This window comes from Pyrgilauda ruficollis, unplaced genomic scaffold (genome assembly GCF_017590135.1).
Source record: "Pyrgilauda ruficollis isolate IOZ18807 unplaced genomic scaffold, ASM1759013v1 scaffold13, whole genome shotgun sequence".
In the NCBI taxonomy this organism is placed as follows: domain Eukaryota; kingdom Metazoa; phylum Chordata; class Aves; order Passeriformes; family Passeridae; genus Pyrgilauda; species Pyrgilauda ruficollis.
Window position 1 is genome coordinate 12,211,331 of NW_024511432.1, and position 19,834 is coordinate 12,231,164.

The following is a 19,834-nucleotide window of genomic DNA, read 5'->3' on the forward strand; positions in this document are numbered from 1 at the left end:
AAAGGCTTTACTTCCCCAGGTTTATTGCTGATGCTGATTCAAAAATCTTCCTGTTGCTCTGTATCTGTTGAAACTGTTCCTCATAGAGCTGTTAAGCTGTTTTGTTATAGCACATCCATAGCAGAATGTGGTGATTATGTTCATGTGGATATGTTCATAGTGTAGGGATATGCCCTCCTAGTTTACAGTATTTGCTACCATGTCTGTTTAGTCCTCAGTGTCAGTCCTTGTAACTTAGGAAGTGTCTTTGAAATACCAGCTTTGTGGTTTCAACTGCAGTCACCCAAATGTTGTATACTGGTGCTTTTTCACCCTCTCCCACTTGTAAGGGCTACACAGTTAGGACTCTTCCACAGCTCTTAATTACTTTTATTGAAAGTTTACAAAGGAAATAATTTTACTGCCTGTAAACTTTAAGATCAATTGTATTACCATGCATTTTGACTATGGCAATGGACAATTAGAGCTGTTCAGTAACTATCACTTGTCAGCAAAGAAAAGCATCTGTTAGGTTATGTAGCAAATGCTGGTGATGGTGGAACAAACTTGTATCATTAGTGACGCTCAATGTGACACCTTGTGGGACAAATCTACTCCAAACTCAGAATCAGTTGTGTGAGCTGCTCCTGTGGCACAGGCACAATGGCAGAGACTCTTGGGCTGTAGCAAGGCTGTAAATTGTAACAGACTTTGAGTCATGCCAGTCATGATGCATAACCTGGGAAGTACCTCAACACTTGAAAAGACTTTCTTGACCACTAGTGACTTGATTGATGGAAAGATTGAATGGGTGGGGTAGGGGAAAACAACACTTCAATTTTTTTATTTTTTTTAATTTTTTTTAAATCTAGCCAGAAGCAGTGAAGGTCCAATTGTAAATGTTTTAAAAATTACTGCAAGGGAAGTTTACCTAAAGCTCTGTCATGGATCTCATAGACTACTTAGCTTATTCTGTCCTTAGAGCAAAGCAGAGAGTAATACTCTCAGCCCTGTAAGGAGTGGGGTTTTGACCTCAGTAGATTCCTGCCCATGCAGGACCCTGGTGGGGGGCAGGAAGTCACTGCTGAGGGAGGGAGCTCCTAGTGAAACTCTTCCAGTGTGTAAGTTACCAATTCTTGTATCTCCTATTAAAAAGCTCAAAACCCCTTTATACTTCTGTTCCTGGACTTTGTTCTACTAAATATTCCACTCTCTTCTATTTCCATCACCTTTTCCCTCACATCAGTGCTCCCTTACCTGCTGCAGTTGCTCAGCTTCTCTGGTAACATCACTGTTGTGCTGCCTGCTGTCCCATGCTTCTCCTGTATTTTTATCTTTGGTCATGCCTTGTCTGGCTTGTCACCAAGTGGAGCCAGGGAAAAAGCATCCTAGACTTAACAACTGAGATTCTTGATGTCTTGAAGTGGGTTTGGGGTAAGATGTAACAGATCTAAGATTAATGCTTTATGAAATTCCAGCAATATTTACAGTTATTAAAAGTGACACAGCCTGAACTCTAATTATTAGCCATGAAAGTTATTTTTTGTTTTCAGCATTTCAACACTAGTACACCATTAATTTCCCAAAGAGCTTTGAAAAATGACCTTTCTTTTAATTGCTGTGATTTTCCCAGCTACACAGATGACTGTATTTCTACATATTCATAAATATCTACACTTGTGCCTACTTACCAATATTCCATAAATATTTGCAGGTATTGCAATACTTGCTTTTTGGTGTTCCCACCAAATACAATATGTTCTAATTTTCACTCTTCCTACTTTTCACATCAAAATGTCAGGATGAATTTTGGCTTTTTGTGGACACAGGAGTTTTATGAAGGCTTTCCTAAAGCTCATGTGACACAGTGGGTAGAGAACAGGGTTAATGGCTGAGTTCACCCACAGCAGCCAGAATGAGATCTCGTAGAGGGAGTGGTGCACACAGTGCCCATGGCAGGCTGCCCTGATGATCATCAGCAGTGTGTATGGAGCCCAGCACAAGCCAAACACACAGACAATAACTGCTAAAGACTTGGCTACTCTTTTATCCCGGGAAAGCCTAAATCTGTTTGCCATAATGTTAGCAACATCCACTTTGCTGCTGGGGTGGCAAAGGCTTTCTGTTGCTTTGCAGAAGCCATTCCTGGGAGGCCTGGTCTTTACATCCACCTGCAGGGGTGGAAGGTCAAGACTGGCACTCAGATTTGATGGCTGATTGCCAAGCTCAGCCGAGGCCTGAAGCCTTGGAGCCTTCCTTGGGGGAAGAAGGCTGCTTGCTCTCTTCTCATGTTTGTCTCTCTTAACTGGCTTTACAAAAAACACAGTGTGTTCCCTTTTTTCCCCCTGGAAATTCATTTCACAGTCCTCTTGACCGAGTGAGAGGTTTTCATTTCGGAGCAATGTGCGTTTCCTGATGTTAAGGTAAATACTTAAGTTAAAGTATGTAACAGTGATGAAAGGTGTAAAGAATTCAACAGTAGAGGCAATCATTAGGAAATACCAGTTGTAGAAGAATTCTGCATGACATTCTCCTTCAGGGAGGATGCTCTTTTGGGCAATGTGCTCCCAACTGAGAATGGCTGGCCCGTAGAGGAGAAAAGCAGCAATCCATACAGTCATCATCTTCAGTACTGCATTTCTGGTCATCCCTTGCTGAGCCCTGTAGCTGACCTGAGGGACAAAAGTCACACACATTACACATCTCCCATGTGGCTGCTCTGGAGCATGGCCCTCTCTGTCACTCGTGAGGGTTGGTGAGAAGCTGGTTTTGGGATGAGGGTTTTTAGACCAAGCTTACTGGTATCACAGAAGAGTTACTTCTGAAATATGCCTCCCAAGAAACCTTATCAAGGTGATTGGATAAGTTCTGAGAATGTGCATCATATCTTAAAAGCTTGAAAACCAAGTCTCCTTCAAAGCAAATAACCACTGCTCTTCCCAGAATTGGCTATCACCAGTTTCATATTTAATTGCATTAGCTGTGATACCTGTTTACAGAATCGTTAAAAACATTTACTGGACCCTTTATTTGGAATTTTTAAATAATTTTAAATCTGTAAAAGGGTTTGAATTCACAGAATATCAGGCAAGTTCTTTTATTTCTACTTTGTAGAGAGACTCTTTCTTAATGTGAAAATCACACAAAAAGTTTACTATACAACACCTTCTTCTGTTTAATATACTTAATTTTATTCTTCCATGAAGTACTTAAAGAATTCCTGTTTGCAGTTAAGGTGTATAGATGGAGTGTTTTGGTCTGCAAAGTGCTTTACAGAAGAATAACTGATTGCCGTTATTTAGAAAATAGAGAAGCTAAGGTGCAGAAATAATGTGTCACTGAGTCAGTAAGCCATATCAGCAATGGAATTCATCAGAACCTTACAGTCAAGATCATCTTCTCTATTTCTGATTCCCTGGAATGTTTGTTCCTGAGGACCAATACTCATGTAGTGGCTTGGGATTCACCCTTCACATCTCCATGGTGCAGCCACACAGCCTTTGGAATAAGAAATTCTTAAATTCTGTACAGGGTTCGTGTTTACTGCCCCCACCTGTGGGCCTTGATCTCCACAGCCAGTGCTGTTCTGGTAGAAGAGCCACAGAGCTGAGGAAACCTGAGTGTGTCTGAACTTGGTCTGATTTTGCAGTCCTTAACAAAGCTATGAATGATTTCAGGAGCGGTCTTGGAGGAAGTTACTATTTTCATTGAGATGGAGAATAATTTGGAACTTCAGATAGCCCTGCTTATATATGTTCTCATACTGCCCTAACCCATCAGTCATTTTCTGTACTCTTGCTTGGGAGGGATTTTTATATGAGGGATTAATTTGAAGTATTTTAAAGTGGGTGATTATTTTCATTTATTAAGACCAGTTTCCATTTCTGTTTCTGAATCTGTCTAGTTTATATATTTATACTATGTGCATAGTCATGAGAGATTGGTTTATGAAAGAAAAATTCATGGCTAATTCAGAACCTAGAAAATAAAGGAATTCTGAGTGTTGACTGTTAAAGAATTAATCTGTTCATTTCTCCCTCTTCAAAAAGAAGTTGGTAAAACTGCTGAACTGCTTCTGCAGTCTCTCTTTGTACTTTTTATGATTTAAATGAGCAACAAACTTAAATGAACACTTTAAGAAGCTGTGGGTGGAACATAACCAAGAAGTGTGTGTAGAAGTGTGAAACCTATTAACAGGTAAAATGCGTTATTTTGACACCATCCAAAATACTTTGAGGCATTATGGTCTAGGTGAAAATTAGGTGCAAAGTCTAATCTTCCTTTTTTAATAGGTGGAGTGCTGCAGACACGACTTGAGCTGTTTCTGTGGCCATTAAATAGAAATGGCATTTGCATCCTGTGCGAGATGTTAATTTATAATCTGCCACTTTTGACCCACACACATCAAATTCCCCTGACAGCTCAATGCCCACTGCAAGCAGCTCTGCCTTGTGCTGCTGCTGGGCTGCCGTGAGCTATCAGCGGGGGCATGGCCATGTCCTGAGGGAGCAGCTCTGCTTCAGCTGGGTAACACTTTTAAAGTTTATTCAAGGTGCAGCTGGGGAGGAGATAAGTACACCTTGTTCCCTCTGCAGACACAGCCTGTGCCTGTTTCTAAAGCAGAGTGCCTCTTCCACTGTAAAAGTGAGAAGCAAATGCATTTTCTGGCAAAGCCGATCACTCCCAGAACTATTTCCAGGACTGAGAGAAGCTCGCCCCTGTCTCGTGTGCTGTTCGAGAGAGGCTCGAGGGCGTTGAAAGCCAGGCGCCCTAAGCGAACCCCCGTGCCTGGAAGGGCAGCCCTGGAGCCCCTCCGCCCCGCTGGCAGCCCTGCCCAGCCCTTACCGCTCTGGTGACACAGATGAACCTGTCGAAGCTGATCAGGACGATGTTGAAGACGGAGGCGGTGCACACCAGGTAGTCCACCACCAGCCACAGCTTACACAAGCCCCTGCCGAGCCTCCACTCGCCCGTCAGCACGTAGGGGATGTAGAGGGGGATGCAGAAGCCGCCTGCGGACAGAGCTCGGCGGTGACACGGGCGGAGCCACCCCCCGCCCCGCGGCGCCCCGGCACTCACCCACCAGCAGGTCGGCGATGGCCAGGTTCAGGAAGAAGAAGTTTCCCTGCGTGCGGAGGCTCCGGTCCACCACGAACGCCAGAATGACCAGGGCATTGCCCAGCACCGTGGCCAGCACCAGCAGCCCCATGAGCGCGGCCAGCAGCGCGGCGGTGCCGGCGGGGAACGGCCCGCCCGCCGCACAGGCGCTGCCGGACAGGTTGAGCCACGGCCCGTCCCGGCCCATGGTGCCGGCGGGGAGCGAGCCCGCGGCTCTGCCCGGACCCGGAGCTCGGCTGCGGCACCGCCCCGCCCCGCTCAGCCCCGCCGGGCGGAGCGAGGGGCCGGGCGGTGCAGCCCTGCCCTGTCCTTCCCCGTCCTGCCCAGCCCAGCCCAACCCGCCCGCTGCCCGCTTCGGCGAAACTTGCTGGAGTGCGGTGGCGGCGTTGGGGAGAGGGCAGTGTGCCAGAAACCCAGCCTGCGGCTGAAGCCCGGGGCTCGGCTGGGCAGGAGTCCCCGTGGCCGCCGCCCGCCCCTCCCCAGCCCGGCCGTGACGCTCCCAGCCTCTCCCAGTCTCTCCCAGTCCGTTCGCAGCCGCTGCCCGGGCAGGCTGCTTTGGCTGCCCGGTTCCCCACACCGTGCCTCATGCCCTCCCGATGGAGACCCGACGGTCTCTGCTCTGCCATTCGGGCGGGCTGTGCGCTCTCGCCCTCGGGGCATCCATCCTCGGCCTCTGCCGAGCTCTGCCTCAGCTTTTCCCTCCGGGACAGCCCTGCCTGGCTGCTCCTTCCCACAACATTTGCAGGAATGAGGTATTTCTGAGGCGTCTCTTTTCAAAACTGGCAGTGGCCTTGGACAGTGTTTAAGTGCATTGTAGAAGTGATGTCAAGGAGCCACTTTTACCACGGAAGGCAGCTCTGTTCCAAAAACCAAACCCAGGAGCAGCCAGGAAAGGGCCTGGGCCTCCCTCAGCCTCTGGCAGGATGGCTGAGGTGGCCCGGGGAGCAGGAGGGGGACACGGTGACCCCTGAAAGAGCTGCTCAGGCTGCTGAGCTTTGTTGACTTTGAAGGGTGATTCAGAAGAGGAAATGCAGTTTTATCTCTGCTCTCCTGATTTGGCCCTCTGGGTCTTCATCTGCCTTAAAATATGTGGCCATTGAGGGATGGGCTTTGCCTCCCTTTCCATGAGAGTTCTGTGGAGGCTGAGAGCACTTTGGGATTTGCTGCCTTCGGTGGGGCCCTTTTATCACTAAAAGACAACAGAGCTTGCTCAAAACCAGTGCATAATCTTCCCTTAATTCAGCCAATGTTTCACATGTGGTAAACTTCTCTTTTATAAAAGATTTGCATAAATCAGCTGTTTGAAATAAGTTTAGAAGCAATCACAGCAGCTTTCTAAAGAGAATTATTCCAATGGGCATTCAGGTAAGACAACAAGAGCAGCTGAATAAGTTCTCTATTGTTTGTTTGGGGTGAAGCATGTGTTCTCAGGGTAACAGCGGGCTGGCCTTTTCCTCAGGGGGAAAGATAAAGCCTTTGTCAGTGCTAGAAGTACAAATTCCAGGCCAGTTAATCTCTGTAAATCAGGAGTTCCACTGAGGATAGTTTGCAATTTAAACTGCTTATGATACAGCCAGTCCAGAGACAGAAATGGCATCTGCATATCTAACATGTGTGAGGAAAATACTCCTTTTACATGTCCCCATATAATTTTCTCCCTCAAGCAAATAAGTAAAGCCATGCAAAACAAAAGTGATTATTATTAACTCCTAGTTTGGGGACTCATTTTCTCGACTCTTTGAGCCCCATTGGCAGTTTTCCATTCACTTCAGTTTGGACAAGATCAAGCTTGTGATATTAACTGTTCTCTGATTGTGTTGTGGTATATAAAAGATAAAGAGTCAGCCAAGAGACTCAAAAGAAAAAAAATAAATATCTCAAGCACCAGGAAAACATGGAAGGATTTATTCTTTCATGAATAATTGCTATAGTCTTTAACTCCTCTAATGTAAAGTAATTTTACAGCAGCTCAATGTGTTTGCAGCATGTAAACTTGTGTTCTTTATGTGAAGTAGCTTTTGTAGTGTTTTTCAGATTTTGAGATTCTCAGTAAGTCCCATAATTGCCTTTACTGCCTTTTAATGTCCTTTATTATTGGTACTTTGGCAAGGGATGACAGCTTAAGAAATCTCTGTTCCTAAAAACATCAACTATCAGTCCATAACTCTGCATTTTGGAGACTTATTGTTGAAGACTGTGCTAGTGCTGTCCAGAGACCTTGCAGACAGCAGACACAAGTGTGCATTAGGTGGGCAGCATTCTTAGAACAACAGGTCTTAAAATCCAGACTTCAAGTATTTTCTTGCTCTAAGATATGTAAATTATTAGAGTTAGTAAAGAGGAATAACAATAGCCCAAGAAAATGAAAGATATAGTGTTGTTTTTCAAGGCATACCAATACCAATGTGTTCTGAAATTTTAACTTTTTTTCCCTGTGATTTCCTGATAATTGTATTCACTTCCAAAGATATTCTTCAGTAATTTCTGAGAGCTGTTTGAATCATGACTCGAGCGTATGTGGGTGAGTCTATCCAGAGCAATGACAGAAAAACAGAATGATTTTACCACATGGCAGGCAGATAACACTTTTCCTAGAACAGGCCAAAATCAGCTTCCAAAAATACTTGGGAAACCACATGGAGAGGGGTACACTCCAGCTGGCTGTAGAGCCTGTTGGGCCAGAGGGTGCTGAAGACATCCCTGGTATCTTCTTACAGTTAAGCAAGGTAATAAATATATTTACATTGGGTCTTTGCCTGCATCTGAACCCAAAGCTAAATCATTGTGCCTTTTCCAAACAGCACAGTGTACATAATGTTCTTCTTGTTGCTCTTTACAGAGATACTTTCACATGGGGGGCAGTTTTCTTGGTGTGCCACATGCTCCCTGGTACCAAAGCTTTACTGAAGCTAAAGGGCAATTGTTGCACACTTCAAGAGTGGGATGCCATAGCTGGAACTTTCACTTATTTAAAAGAAACTACACATTAGTAATTTTATAAATCTTGACAAAATATTTACTTGTTAATAGCCCCGTTTTATGTTTAGAGGTTGTTGTCAACTATCCTTTTGCTACAAGTGATTGTATTTTGGCCAAGAAAAAAGGAATGATTTTTAGACTCTCTGAGAAAATGCCTGTAAGACATTATCATTTGGGAAATCAAATGTTGCTGTTGGAGCTAATCCTAGTTAAATTAATGAGGAAAATTAAATTCTGCCACGACCATTTCCTATTTGCCTTATACCCTTTGCCAGCCAGGGTTTTGCTTGCCTACTGATTCCCTTCATTTTTTTTTAATGTTTTGTAGAAGTCTTCCTGCATATGATGCAGTTCACCTTTTCTTCTTGTTCCCACACATGCAGAGAAAAGTCAACTGTTTGATCAGTGCCAGTGGAAGGGCATCTGCTTCAGAGTTCACAGTGTCACCTACCATTTACTGAGGAGGAACTTTCTTTTCTTCAGTAGGGAAACATCCACTAGACCTCAGTCCTGTGAGGGATGTGGCTGTGGCTCTTGGTGTGGGTGTCAGCGGCAGCTGGTGTAGTTATGCCATCCTGGTTTTAAGACACTTGCAAGGGAATGGCTCTGGCACAAAGAAAGCAGACTGCAACCCTTTGGTTCTTGTTGAGAGCCTTGCCTGCTCATACATCAAGAAACTGGTTTCCATCCTCTGCCAGTGTGACTTGCTGCTTAAGGAAACCCTCTTGTGCTCACATGTGACAAAGAGGCAGAGGCAGAGGGGCCAGGCTGGGCTGGGTGGGGTCTGCTCTGTGTTGTGCAGTTCAGGGGAGGCCACGATTGCCATGTCCCACTCCGTGGGAATTCATCCAAACACCATGAGCCTGAGGTCCCCTCCATGTCTGGCTTTATTGCTTTAATAACAATTTGTCAAGAAGTAAGACTTGTGAGTTTGATGAATACATATGAGAGATTTGAAATATGATTTCACTAGTCTTAATTAGGCTGCAATAAATAGAAATAGTCATCCCATAGGCAAGTGCCTTAAGGTTACACCAGAATTTTATTAGAACTGAGCGGCATGGTAACAAAATACAAGCACTACAAGTACTTTTATTTCCTTTTGCTTCTTCTGGATTCATTCAGCAGTTTCACCTGTTATTCCTGGTACCCTGTGTTACCAGTTCAGCAGTCTGGCATGTTTGGCATTGGTGTGCTTCCCATCCTGGATACTTCATGGATCAGTGTTTCACTTAGGCAATTTCATTTATGTTGCCAGCATCAAAGGATGTCATCCCGATTTTGTCTCTTGGCTGCAAGTACATTACAGAGAACCAAATGTTCTCTGATTACACTCAGTGAGGGCTGGATAGACTTCCAAAAATATCTCTTAACATTGTATTGGTGATAAGAGCATTGCAAAAATCAAAGGTACCGAGACTGTGGCTTATTTCACAATTTTAGTTCCTTCTTTCATAATCCTTGGAAAAGTTCCTTTTCTCCCTGGCATGTCACCTCTTTCATTTGCACTGATGATGTCCAGATACATAATCCTGCTAATCTGGCAATTCTAGTCAGAGTGATACTCAAGTTCTAGGCAAACAGTGTTTCTGGCAGTTGAATGTATTTGCACAACAGCTTCTTTTCCACCTGTAGATGGCATTCCCCAGGAATAAGCTGGAGGCACGGCTGCTTTCTGTATCTCCCCTGGTCCCAGCCAGGAAGGTATTTCCATGGCAAGCTGATGGCAAGCACAGACTCACAATATTCTCCCCAGCATCCCTAAACATGCATTTTATCTGTATCAGAAGTCACTGGGCATAGTGGATACTGAAAGTTCCTGTAAATTCTAGCCATAAATTTATCCATTGAGGGTAATTACACACAAACCTGCAACTTCATTTTCAAGAATTCCCTGTACTGCAAATCCTTGGAGACTAGGAGGGTGTTCTGGGGAAGTTTCATTTCATTCTGGGGAAGTAATCATTGTATGATTGCTTTGTTTCATGCTCTTTTCCCAGCAAAGCTTTCTGTGGGAGACAGGATTTAAGTCACTGGGCCTGATCTGGTTTGGATGTTCCATATTAACCATAATTAGCCCTTGGTTTTTAAAATCTCAGCCTTGATCATAACCAGAGCCAGATGATGAATTCTTGCATCAAAGGGAAACACAATTAGGGCTTTGCTGTGGAGAGCAGCCTCCATCCAGCAGGACAATGCAAGATTAAATAACAAATGAACATCAATTCTGAAAACACTCATTCATAAGTGACTAAACTGAGATACCTGATGTGTTGGAGGAAAGGATATCAGAACCAGAAGAGAGATCAGAAGAGAGTATCAGAATTGGCCATTGGTGTTGGAAGGCAGAGCACAGAGCTGGCCTGATATCAGACCATTCAAAGCTGAAAAGGCAACATGTTTGAGTTACACAGGTGAAATTTGGTTATAGTGCAATGTGTCTGAGGCTCATGTTTCCTTCTGTGATGTGGCAGAGGTACAACCATTTAGCTGTCTCTTAGTTCATGTATTCAGAATGGAAGCTGAAAGACTGAGGAGAAAACTGAGCTTGAGTTCCCCAAATCTCTAGAGATGCTGCAGTGACAGCTGTTGCAGGGAGAGTGGGGGAAGAGGGAATTGCAGCCTGGTTATTTGGACACCTGCTTTGGTTTTTGATGAATAACCCCTGGCCTTTTTTTTTTTTTTTTTTATTCCCCTGGAGAATGCTCTAATTGTAGAATTCCAGCATGTACACATCCCTTTGCCATCTAAAATTGAGAAAAGAAGTAATTAAAATCTGTTTCTTTGAGAGTTTCCTTTTGACTAGCTTTTGTGTGGCTTCCCTCTCAGTGTGCTGAATATTTGTGGACCTTTTATTAAAATGCCACACATGCCCGAAGCACCTCACTCTGTGTAGTTGTGGGAATATCACATGGGAGAGAAGCATCTGAGAGACATCAGAGTACATAGGAGGTGTTAAAACATTAATGTAGTTGTACAGGGTTCTAGGTATAAGCAGTCTTGTCTTGAGGGGAAAAAATACAATTTTTTGAAAGGGTGCTATTCAACAGAGCTACGAATTGGTATCTATGGAAACTTAAAAACTACTCTGGAGAGAGAGCTGGGGAATGGCAGGATAATTAGCATTAAATACCTCTTAATGACAAACACTGGAGTTGACTGTCTCACAGGAGACTTGCAAACTTTGAAAGAAATGCTTGATCATAAGGATACTCTTCCACTGTCAGAATAGCAGAGAAGTCTGTAATTTACCAGCCCACAAAGGATTCTCTGCAGCCATGGGCTGGCTGTGTGGGAGGATGTCACTTAGGGAGGAGATAAAGATCACATCAGAGGTGAAGCCTGGCAAACTCAGCTCATGAAATGTATAATATATGAAGGCTCAGTTCACAGTGTGCTGTGAACCAGAGACTGGCACAGGGTGACAATTAGAGAATGAACTGTCAGATCATGAAGACTTCATTAACAGATGGTAACTGACAGCAGAATAATAGGGGACTTTAATGGGTAATAACATTTCTTCTAGGTACATCTGTAATGATAAAAATGCCCTTTTCTTGCTAATACCAGGACCTGGTAATTATCATCAGGGGGATTGTCTTGCCCTCAGATTTGCACTGTATTTTATAGTCATTGAACCAGCCTTCAGTGCCACTTTAGGGTTGGGAATTTCATCCTTTGTTCTCTTCCTTCAGCTGTTAATATTAACATTTTGATTTAACTTGTGATTTCACGTATACTTTCTTTCATGTTCCAAGTGACCCCATCTTGTTTATGAAAAAAAAAAAAAAATTTCTCCCTAAGCCTTTCAAAAAAGTTTTGACCTTTCAATCAAGAAATTCAAGGATTTCAATCCGTGTGTATTTATTATGTCTGACTCATAAAAAAATAGCTTCTGACATTGCTCTGCATTTTTGTAGCTTTCAAATCGTCACCTCAACAACCTGTGTAGGCTGTCTGTGAGTCAAAACCCAGATTTCAGTGGAATATTTGTTTGGTTCTGACCATGAAATATTTAAGAGATGGTCAGAAGAAGAAAGTGATCTGGGATTTATAGAAATCAATAAGACTCCTCTGCATTTTTCATGCAGCTTCACATCCCAGTCTGAATTTTCAGTGAATTACATGTCTTTCCATTTGTTGCTCTGCAGGGGTATTGGTGTAAATTACCAGATTCCACTGAGATGATACAGTTGGTGCCTCCCGGGGTTAATCAAGACACCAGTGTCTGGGGTCTGTGCTTCCCAAAGACTTTCCAGAGTGACCTTGACTTTGAACACTGGAACCTGAATTAGATGCCTGAAGTTACTGTCAATACTCACCCATCCATGTCTGTTTGATGGGACACAGTGTAGATTAATCAAATTTATTTTTCATCTTGCTTGTAAGAAGGATGATAAAAAATCTGCTGTATTAAAATTTGATACTCATCCTTTGATGATGAGTTCAGTTTTATTATTTGTACAAAGAATGTAATTGAAATGGAGTGGAAACACAGGTGCTGCACTTGCAGCTATGTGGTGAACTTGTCATCTCATCATAGAGATTAATGAGTTTTCTTCCACCAGATCAACCTTCTGATTTTCTCTGATGCAGCAATAGCTTTATTTATTCCTTGGGTAGGGTGAAGAATTTTTGTAAAAGTTTCAAGGTGAAAAGGGTATAACGTTTCTCAGGTACTCAAAGGTGTTACACCCTGCATTGATCATGGCTGGTCCATGCTGATATTTCTGATATATATATTGCTGATATGCTGATATATGGTAAATGAGAAAATATGTTACAATTGCTAATGATAGATATTATTGGCATTTTTTCTCTTCATCACCTGTGTAGGTTTTCAAGGGCTCCTTACAGTTAGAATCAAGCTCTGATGCATCTGCTCAGGCTGTGACCACCCTTTGGAGTCCAGCCTTAATGGGAACACTTAAACAAAAGCAGGTTATTTGCTAAGAAGGATCTACTCCATAAGAAAAAGCTCCCATTGCCTTCCTGTGAAATACATCAACATCTGTGGAAGCTGCCTGTGTGTCTCTTCTGCACCTTTTGGTTTGTTGGGTTTTGTTGGCTTTTTCCCTGCTAGGATTCTTGTCTTTAGTCCTCATGCAGAGGTTGTGGCTGCACAGGAACTTTTCATAGAAGCAGAGATGCACAATGGATGGGATTCTTTGCAATCATCAGGTCAGTGGTATAAAACCAGCCAGAAGGTGTCACCTTATAATATTTTTCTACATAATCATCTGTGACATGAAACTAGGAAAAATAAGGGTTGTTTTGTTTCCTTTTGGTCATAGTCTTTGCTTTAACAACTCTCACAATTTGATATGCTGATAGCAGCTTCATGTTCTTGTTCAAAATGTCATACAGACTTTGCTCCTAAGCCAGTGTCAGGAGGGATGCTCCCTGAACAGCCTGTGTTTTCCTCAGCTGCAGAGGCAGCAGAATAGCACATTCAACACCACATCCTGAGCAGTCTCCACTCCTGTTCCAGTTTGCTAACAAGGCTACCTAAAACCAGCAGAGCTGCTTCCTGCTCTAAATGAAGCAGCTGCCTTTTCCAGATGCTGCTTCTGTGGGCTCTGTGTCTCCATCTGCTTTGGTTGCAACAAAACCTTCATGTTTGAAGGATCTGCTTCTAGCCCCAGATAACATTATCAGACCAGGATCCCTCTTAAAAACCAACAAACTATGCAAAGAAATAATTTGGGCAAGGTTTCCTGTTTCTGAGCTGATATTTTCACTTTTAAATTCTGTTATACTTTTCACTTTTAAATTTCACTTTAAGTTCTGTTATACTTGAATTCTGTATACTTGTTATACATGGTTACATGGCTCTGCAGTAACTGTTAAGGGTGTTAAGCTTGCAACAAGGGCCCTGCTGAGTAGCTGCTTCGGAGTGATGCCTATATAGCTGAGGTCAAAGTTACGAGGTGCTTATGTAGCTTGAGTTTTAAGATATCTATATAACCTGGTACCTATCTAACCTGAATCATAGCTTTTGATACCTATACAACCAGATATAACTTTTTATACAATGAAATGGCTAGTATATGGTTAACTAGTTGCTTAAGCTGAATAGACAAAAAAAAGAAGAAAAAACTCACCAGGTCCACCTGCTTTAGAGATAGATAAGTACAGTACTAATGAAAAAATGGCAAGTGCAAAACCAATTAGCCACAAAACACTCACCACTGGCAAAGCAATTAAAAAATACCTGCTCTGTAGACACCAGTCTGTGGGGATTTATTTCCAGCTTAGCTTTTGGGCATCAGGAGGGACATGCTTTAGAAGAGAGCAGTGGTGCCAGGCTGCCTTCTTACTTTAGAGTAAGATATTATCATATGATGTGATGTGATATCATATCATATCATATCATATCATATCATCATTTTGTTATTTATGTCCATGGTCTCAGAAAGTTTAAATGAATAACATAATGAGTAAAGTATAAAAATATACGATATATCTAAAGTATTTAGGCTAACCTGATTTCCCTAGAAGTCAGTCCCTTTTCTAGTAACAGGTAAAATATTTGCTGTATTTTTCTTTCTGGTAGCTAGGAGAGGGGTTTTGTATCACTTGTGCTTTTTTTGGGTGCAGCTACAATCTGCTCTGTTACTGATTTCATGCTGTCTTTTCCTAGACTAAGGTTTCTCTCCATGCATGTTTATATGCACATATACAGACACTCCTGAAATGCATTTTCTGTCCTCTCTTAAAACTCATTGCTGTTGCTTGGATTGCTGCTACTGTTTTGTTCTTTCAGCCCCCACTTTTATGCTTTATCCTTGAGTTTTGTCCTGGCTATGCAAAGTTTCTGGAGGACTTTTTGGTTCCCATGCAGTACAACAGCTCAATGTAAGTGGCACTGCAGTGTGATTCACACGGAAAATAACCAGCCTTGGTCTGGCCTTTTATTAAGAGTTACTGGTTTTTATCATTCCCAACTATGTATCAATTCTGGCAAGGAGTTGTGACAAGTTGTTTTTACCAGGCTAACTGGACAAGTGATGAGTACAGTAACTCCTTTCAATCTTTCCAGTGCAATAGCTGGACATTTCATTTTGATCTATTATAACATTTGAATAGCCAGGGCATGTGTTGGTATTAGCAGAGTTCTAGAAAGAACGATGTTTGATTAACTCAAGGAAATAACTACAGATCAGGATGGATATAGAGGCATATGGAAAGTAAATGTATGTAAATATGGGATATTCCATTTGGGACCAGGTTTGTTTGATACAGTTAGAGAAAACCACTTGCTATTATCTTCCTCTTGTCAGTAGCAGAGTTCTGAACAAAAACATTGTCTCTCCCAGTCGTTCTCAGCCTTAACTTCTCTGAGGTGAAACATCTGGCTCAGTACTGGTGTTAACTCCTGGACAGCAACACCTGTTTGTGATAGGGGGAATTAGGACTGTGCCATTTCTTGGCAGCTTTTGAGAGGAGTCTGTCTGCTGCCTTGTCAAAAGCAGCATCTCTCACTGGGCGCATTTGTTAGAAGCATATTGATGATATATTCGTGTGAAGGCTTTTCAGGTCCTTGGCTGTATTTCAGTGCCTGCTCACTCCTCCAGACTTCAGCAGGAAAGCAGGAGCTGGTGTGTCACACAGGGAGCTGTGCTAGGGATGGCTGATGTACTGTTGCCACTGACAACGTGGAAACCTCGCATTTTGCTACTTGGAAGGGAGTTAATGAATGGAAGGAATGTGGGACGAAAAAGTCAGTGACAAGCACGTGCCAGGGTGTGGTTACAAGTGCTGCAGAATGCTTGATACCAAGAGAAGGATGTTAGTAAAAGATGCTTTTTATGGACAAGATTTGGAATGCTGGAGTTTTATCTGTCTAGCAGGAAGCTGCATATTTAGTGAGTTACAGCTCAGGCAGACAGGCATTTGACTTTGTTCAAATAGTATTGACTTTGTTCAATACACAAGAAATAGTTTTCATCCCCTGGGAATACCACACTGCTGGGCACTTCCCACCCAGCAGGGCACATCCATGCTTCCCTGTGCCACCTGGAACAGGTGCTGAGTACACACAACAATACTGCCTGGGAGCTGGGGGAGCTAGGCCACCCTCTACAGCCTGTGCTTTAATGCAGCTTTAACTGGATTTCTATTGCTTGCTTCCACCAAGCTTTGTTCTAGCCACAGGTGGGGCCACTGTCCTACCATGGATGGGGCTGAGCTTTCTACCTCAGGAATACTCTTTGCTTATAAATTGCTCTTTATTTCAGCATAACAGCTATCCTATTCAGAGAACAAGGATATAAGAGGAGGGGGTCTAAAAGGATGTAGTAAAAGAAAAAACAATAAAATATTATAATTAGGAGCTCTACCTATTTAATAATTAATATTGTTATTTTCATAGAGCTTTAACAAGTAATTTTGTCTTATATTGGTATTTAAAAGGAGTTGCCTTTATATTAGCGAGAGAAGAATTTTTGTTTAAAGTACTTAGTGGGGATATTGCCACTCATGTTGGTGTTTCACTTTCCTGCTGTACCTCCAGAAGTTGTAACTCAAAGGCCGCAGCAGTGTCAGTCATTGCCCAGCCTGTGGAAGTGGTGGTGCTGACCTGGTTTCCTTGCAGTGCTGCTCAGGGTTCCTGAGCACAGCCCCTGCTGGTTCCTGCGGGACAGTGGGGAAGTGGGTGCCTGGGGATGTGGGAAATCAGGTCCTCTCTGCAAACCAGATTGTCCAGTGGGGGTGAGGATGGGCCCACGCTGGATGTGAGCTTTGTGCATTCCCTGTGAGCAGCTCTGCACAGTGCTGAGAAGCTGAGAGCTGGACTGAGCCTGAGGAGATCCTGCTGCCCATGCAGTGGCACCTACAGAGCGCTGGGTTTGAAAGGGACTCGCAAAATTCCTGCCTTTGCACACTTTAGAAATACTTTAGACTATTCTTTCACGTGCTGGATATTTCCTGGGTGTTTTTCCTGTGCTGGAAAGCAAGGAGGGAAGCTGGCAAGGGAGAGAGCTCACTAGCAGCAGCCCTGTTGTAAGGACAATCTGGTCAGTTTGTGAAGGAGTCTGACTGTGCAGACAGAGCAATGGATTCTCATCAGCACACAGTGCTTTGCTTTGCTCCCAACCAAAAAGGTTTAGCTAAAGAAAGAACATAAAAACAATATTAAGAACTTGGAATTAATTTTATTTTATTTTATTTTATTTTTAGCTGGCCAAGACCCATTTTCCACCTCAGTGGAATATGTTCTACATTACAGACACTATTCCAGGGTGGGAATGTGTACCAAGGAAAGAAATGCACTGGCTTCAAATACTTTAAGATTTATCCTTTTTATTTTTAAATAAATAGGGATCTGGTTTTGAAGGGTAAAATTTACAGCTAATTAAAGGGCCACCAGAGAGGAAACTGGTTTGGATAAACCAAAGGGTTTTTTTCAAAAGAAAAATAATACTTTATTTTACACTACTTAATGATTATTTTATTTATTTATTTGGGTATAATTTGAGGATAGTATATATAGATCAAAAGGCGTCTTTTCATTGTCATATTAGAATTAAAACATTTCACTAAATAACCAAAATATATTTTTGAAAAAAAAAAAAGCTCCTTTTTTCATACAAGCTAAATTAACAAGATGTTAATTGAATGCATTGCAGTTGTTTGGAATCACTGGGTCACATATTCTATTGTTTTTATAAACCAAAGACCTTAGAATGTACCCTAGTGCCTGCTTTACTGAGCAGAAAACATGTATTTTGTCTGAAATACTTCTTTCCTGAAAGGCTTTCAATATATTTTAAAAATTCCCAAGTATCTTCAGAATTCTGTTAGAGCAAGAATTGGCTTTATCATTTAAGTGTGTATGTAGTTATGGGTTGTGTCATTATTGCAGCACGTAGGATCATTGTGATTATGCACAATTTGCTGAGCAGATTGCAGAATCAACACCAGAAAAGCAAATCCACAAGTCCAGTGTACTCTGCATTCTCTCTTCTGGCTTCTCCTGCCCAGGCTGAAGTGTCTGTGCCTTCAGTGCTCTGGCTGGCACTGCAGGGAGCACAGTGACACAGCTCCAGCTTCCCAGCTGCCATCTGCTCAGACACTCATGGATCCACTGACAAGTGTTTGTCAGAAATCACTTCAGGCTAATTCATCTCTTTTCTGACACACTTTAGTAGCTAATTTTTAAGACCTAAATCCGTCATTACTACACATTAGTTGTCAAGATAACAACACAGCTGTCCTCTGGAAAAAAGAACCTAAAGTACTTGAACTATCACAAAAATATAGGAGAATTGCCTTTAAATGGCCATGTTCAAAATTTTAACTGAGATGAAAGGAAGGAAAGGAAGATCAAAACAACATATCCCATCTCTAGCAGCTGCATTCTGTTGGTTCATTAGTAAATTTAATTTTGTTTTGTTTACAGTGAATGAAGAGGTGCAACGATCACGCAAAATCACTAGTGCAAGTGATTTTTATTCTCTCCAATCATGCCTTCTTCCTGACATAATTGTGCCTAACAATTTGCTGCATTCTGCATCTGGTGTTATCATGATTTCATCTTTACTTTTAATCACTATTCTTTCAAAGATGTGGTCAGCAGCTCTAGAGGGGCAGGAAGTTGAGGAGTCAGTAATGGCAATGATGCCAGTGAAAATTTTGACAGTAATAAGGCAAAAACCAGCATTCACTGTGTTATACAGTGCTAAATGCCTGATATATGAATCTCACAGCATTAGTCATAAAGCTGAAGCCTGTTTACAGTTTCTGGTTTTGCCTAAAGCCTCTATTTATTCCCATCAATTCTTAATTTCAATTTTAACATCTGTTGGAAAAATCTGCCTGCCTATTGTTTCTCTCCAAACAAAGAGAACATTTTGTTGTGGGCTGTGTTCCTGTTGTACTCTGCAGCCAGTTGAGGAACTGCAGGAGCCTTGTTTTATGCCTCTGGTGCTCCTGACAATTTTGAGGCATCTCAAAGAGAGCTTCCTGGCTCTTCTAAGGCCTTTCCCCAGAGAGATGAGTATCTGAAGAAGGGCCCTTCACAGGCCCAAGGGAACATGATCAATAGCTCTTCTGTTGCAGGTGAGTCTTAGTCAAGCACTCTGCATGAACTTGAATTTCCATTATTATGCAGAGTCCTATGTGAATCAATGTCTAGATTGAAAGTTCCCTCAGGTGAGAGCATGGCTGAGGTGCAGATATGTCTCAATATATGTAAAATAATGGGAAGGAAAAAGAGGAAAAGATAACCCCCCACCTATATTAGATCAGTTCTTAGCTGCACCCAGTTCTGCTGAAGCATTCTCACAGAATCACAGAATGGGTAAGGTTGGAAGGGACCACTGGAGGTCATTCACCCAATCTCCCTGCTCAAAGCAGGGTCTCCTAGAATGTTCCTTTGCTCTTCAGTGGATCTTGAAAACAGAACTGCAGTATCCTCTTCAATGAGCAAAAGGCTAAAATCTCTTTTACCACCTCCTTGATAGGAGGACACAAGAATTTTGGAAGCAGTAAAGTGAATTGCAAGAGAAAAATGGTCTATTAACATGAAAATCCAAATAAGCAATGCAGTTATTGGGGGTTTTTAAATATAACGTGGCTATTAGCACAATCCTAAAGCCACCCAGTATCTTCCTGAAGAAGCCAATATTGAGAAGATTCTGAAAAGAATTGAGAACAGGTTTGAAAAATTCAGTTGCTTTTCTGGTAAGAATCAATGCATTTAGGTTTACAGTGGTTTCAGTTTATACTGCTACAAAAGAAAATCTAAAGACTGAAG

At 42.4% G+C, this 19,834-nt stretch overlaps 1 protein-coding gene across 2 annotated transcripts; it reads right to left on the reverse strand.

Moving 5' to 3' along the window:
* Window positions 1-351: 351 nt before the first annotated feature.
* Window positions 352-5,343, reverse strand: LOC121348776 (histamine H3 receptor-like). 2 transcript variants are annotated; one of them, XR_005954415.1, is made up of 4 exons: window positions 5,059-5,343; window positions 4,825-4,991; window positions 1,237-2,651; window positions 352-671 (listed from the first exon to the last, which is right to left on the reverse strand). XR_005954415.1 is itself a non-coding variant. In XM_041458659.1 (3 exons), exons 1-3 carry the CDS (start codon window positions 5,282-5,284, stop codon window positions 1,764-1,766), a joined length of 1,281 nt encoding a protein of 426 aa, XP_041314593.1. In that variant the 5' UTR covers window positions 5,285-5,343; the 3' UTR covers window positions 352-1,763. The 2 variants fall into 2 exon arrangements, 1 of the variants encoding a protein (XP_041314593.1); XM_041458659.1 differs by having other exon boundaries at window positions 352-2,651.
* Window positions 5,344-19,834: the final 14,491 nt, after the last annotated feature.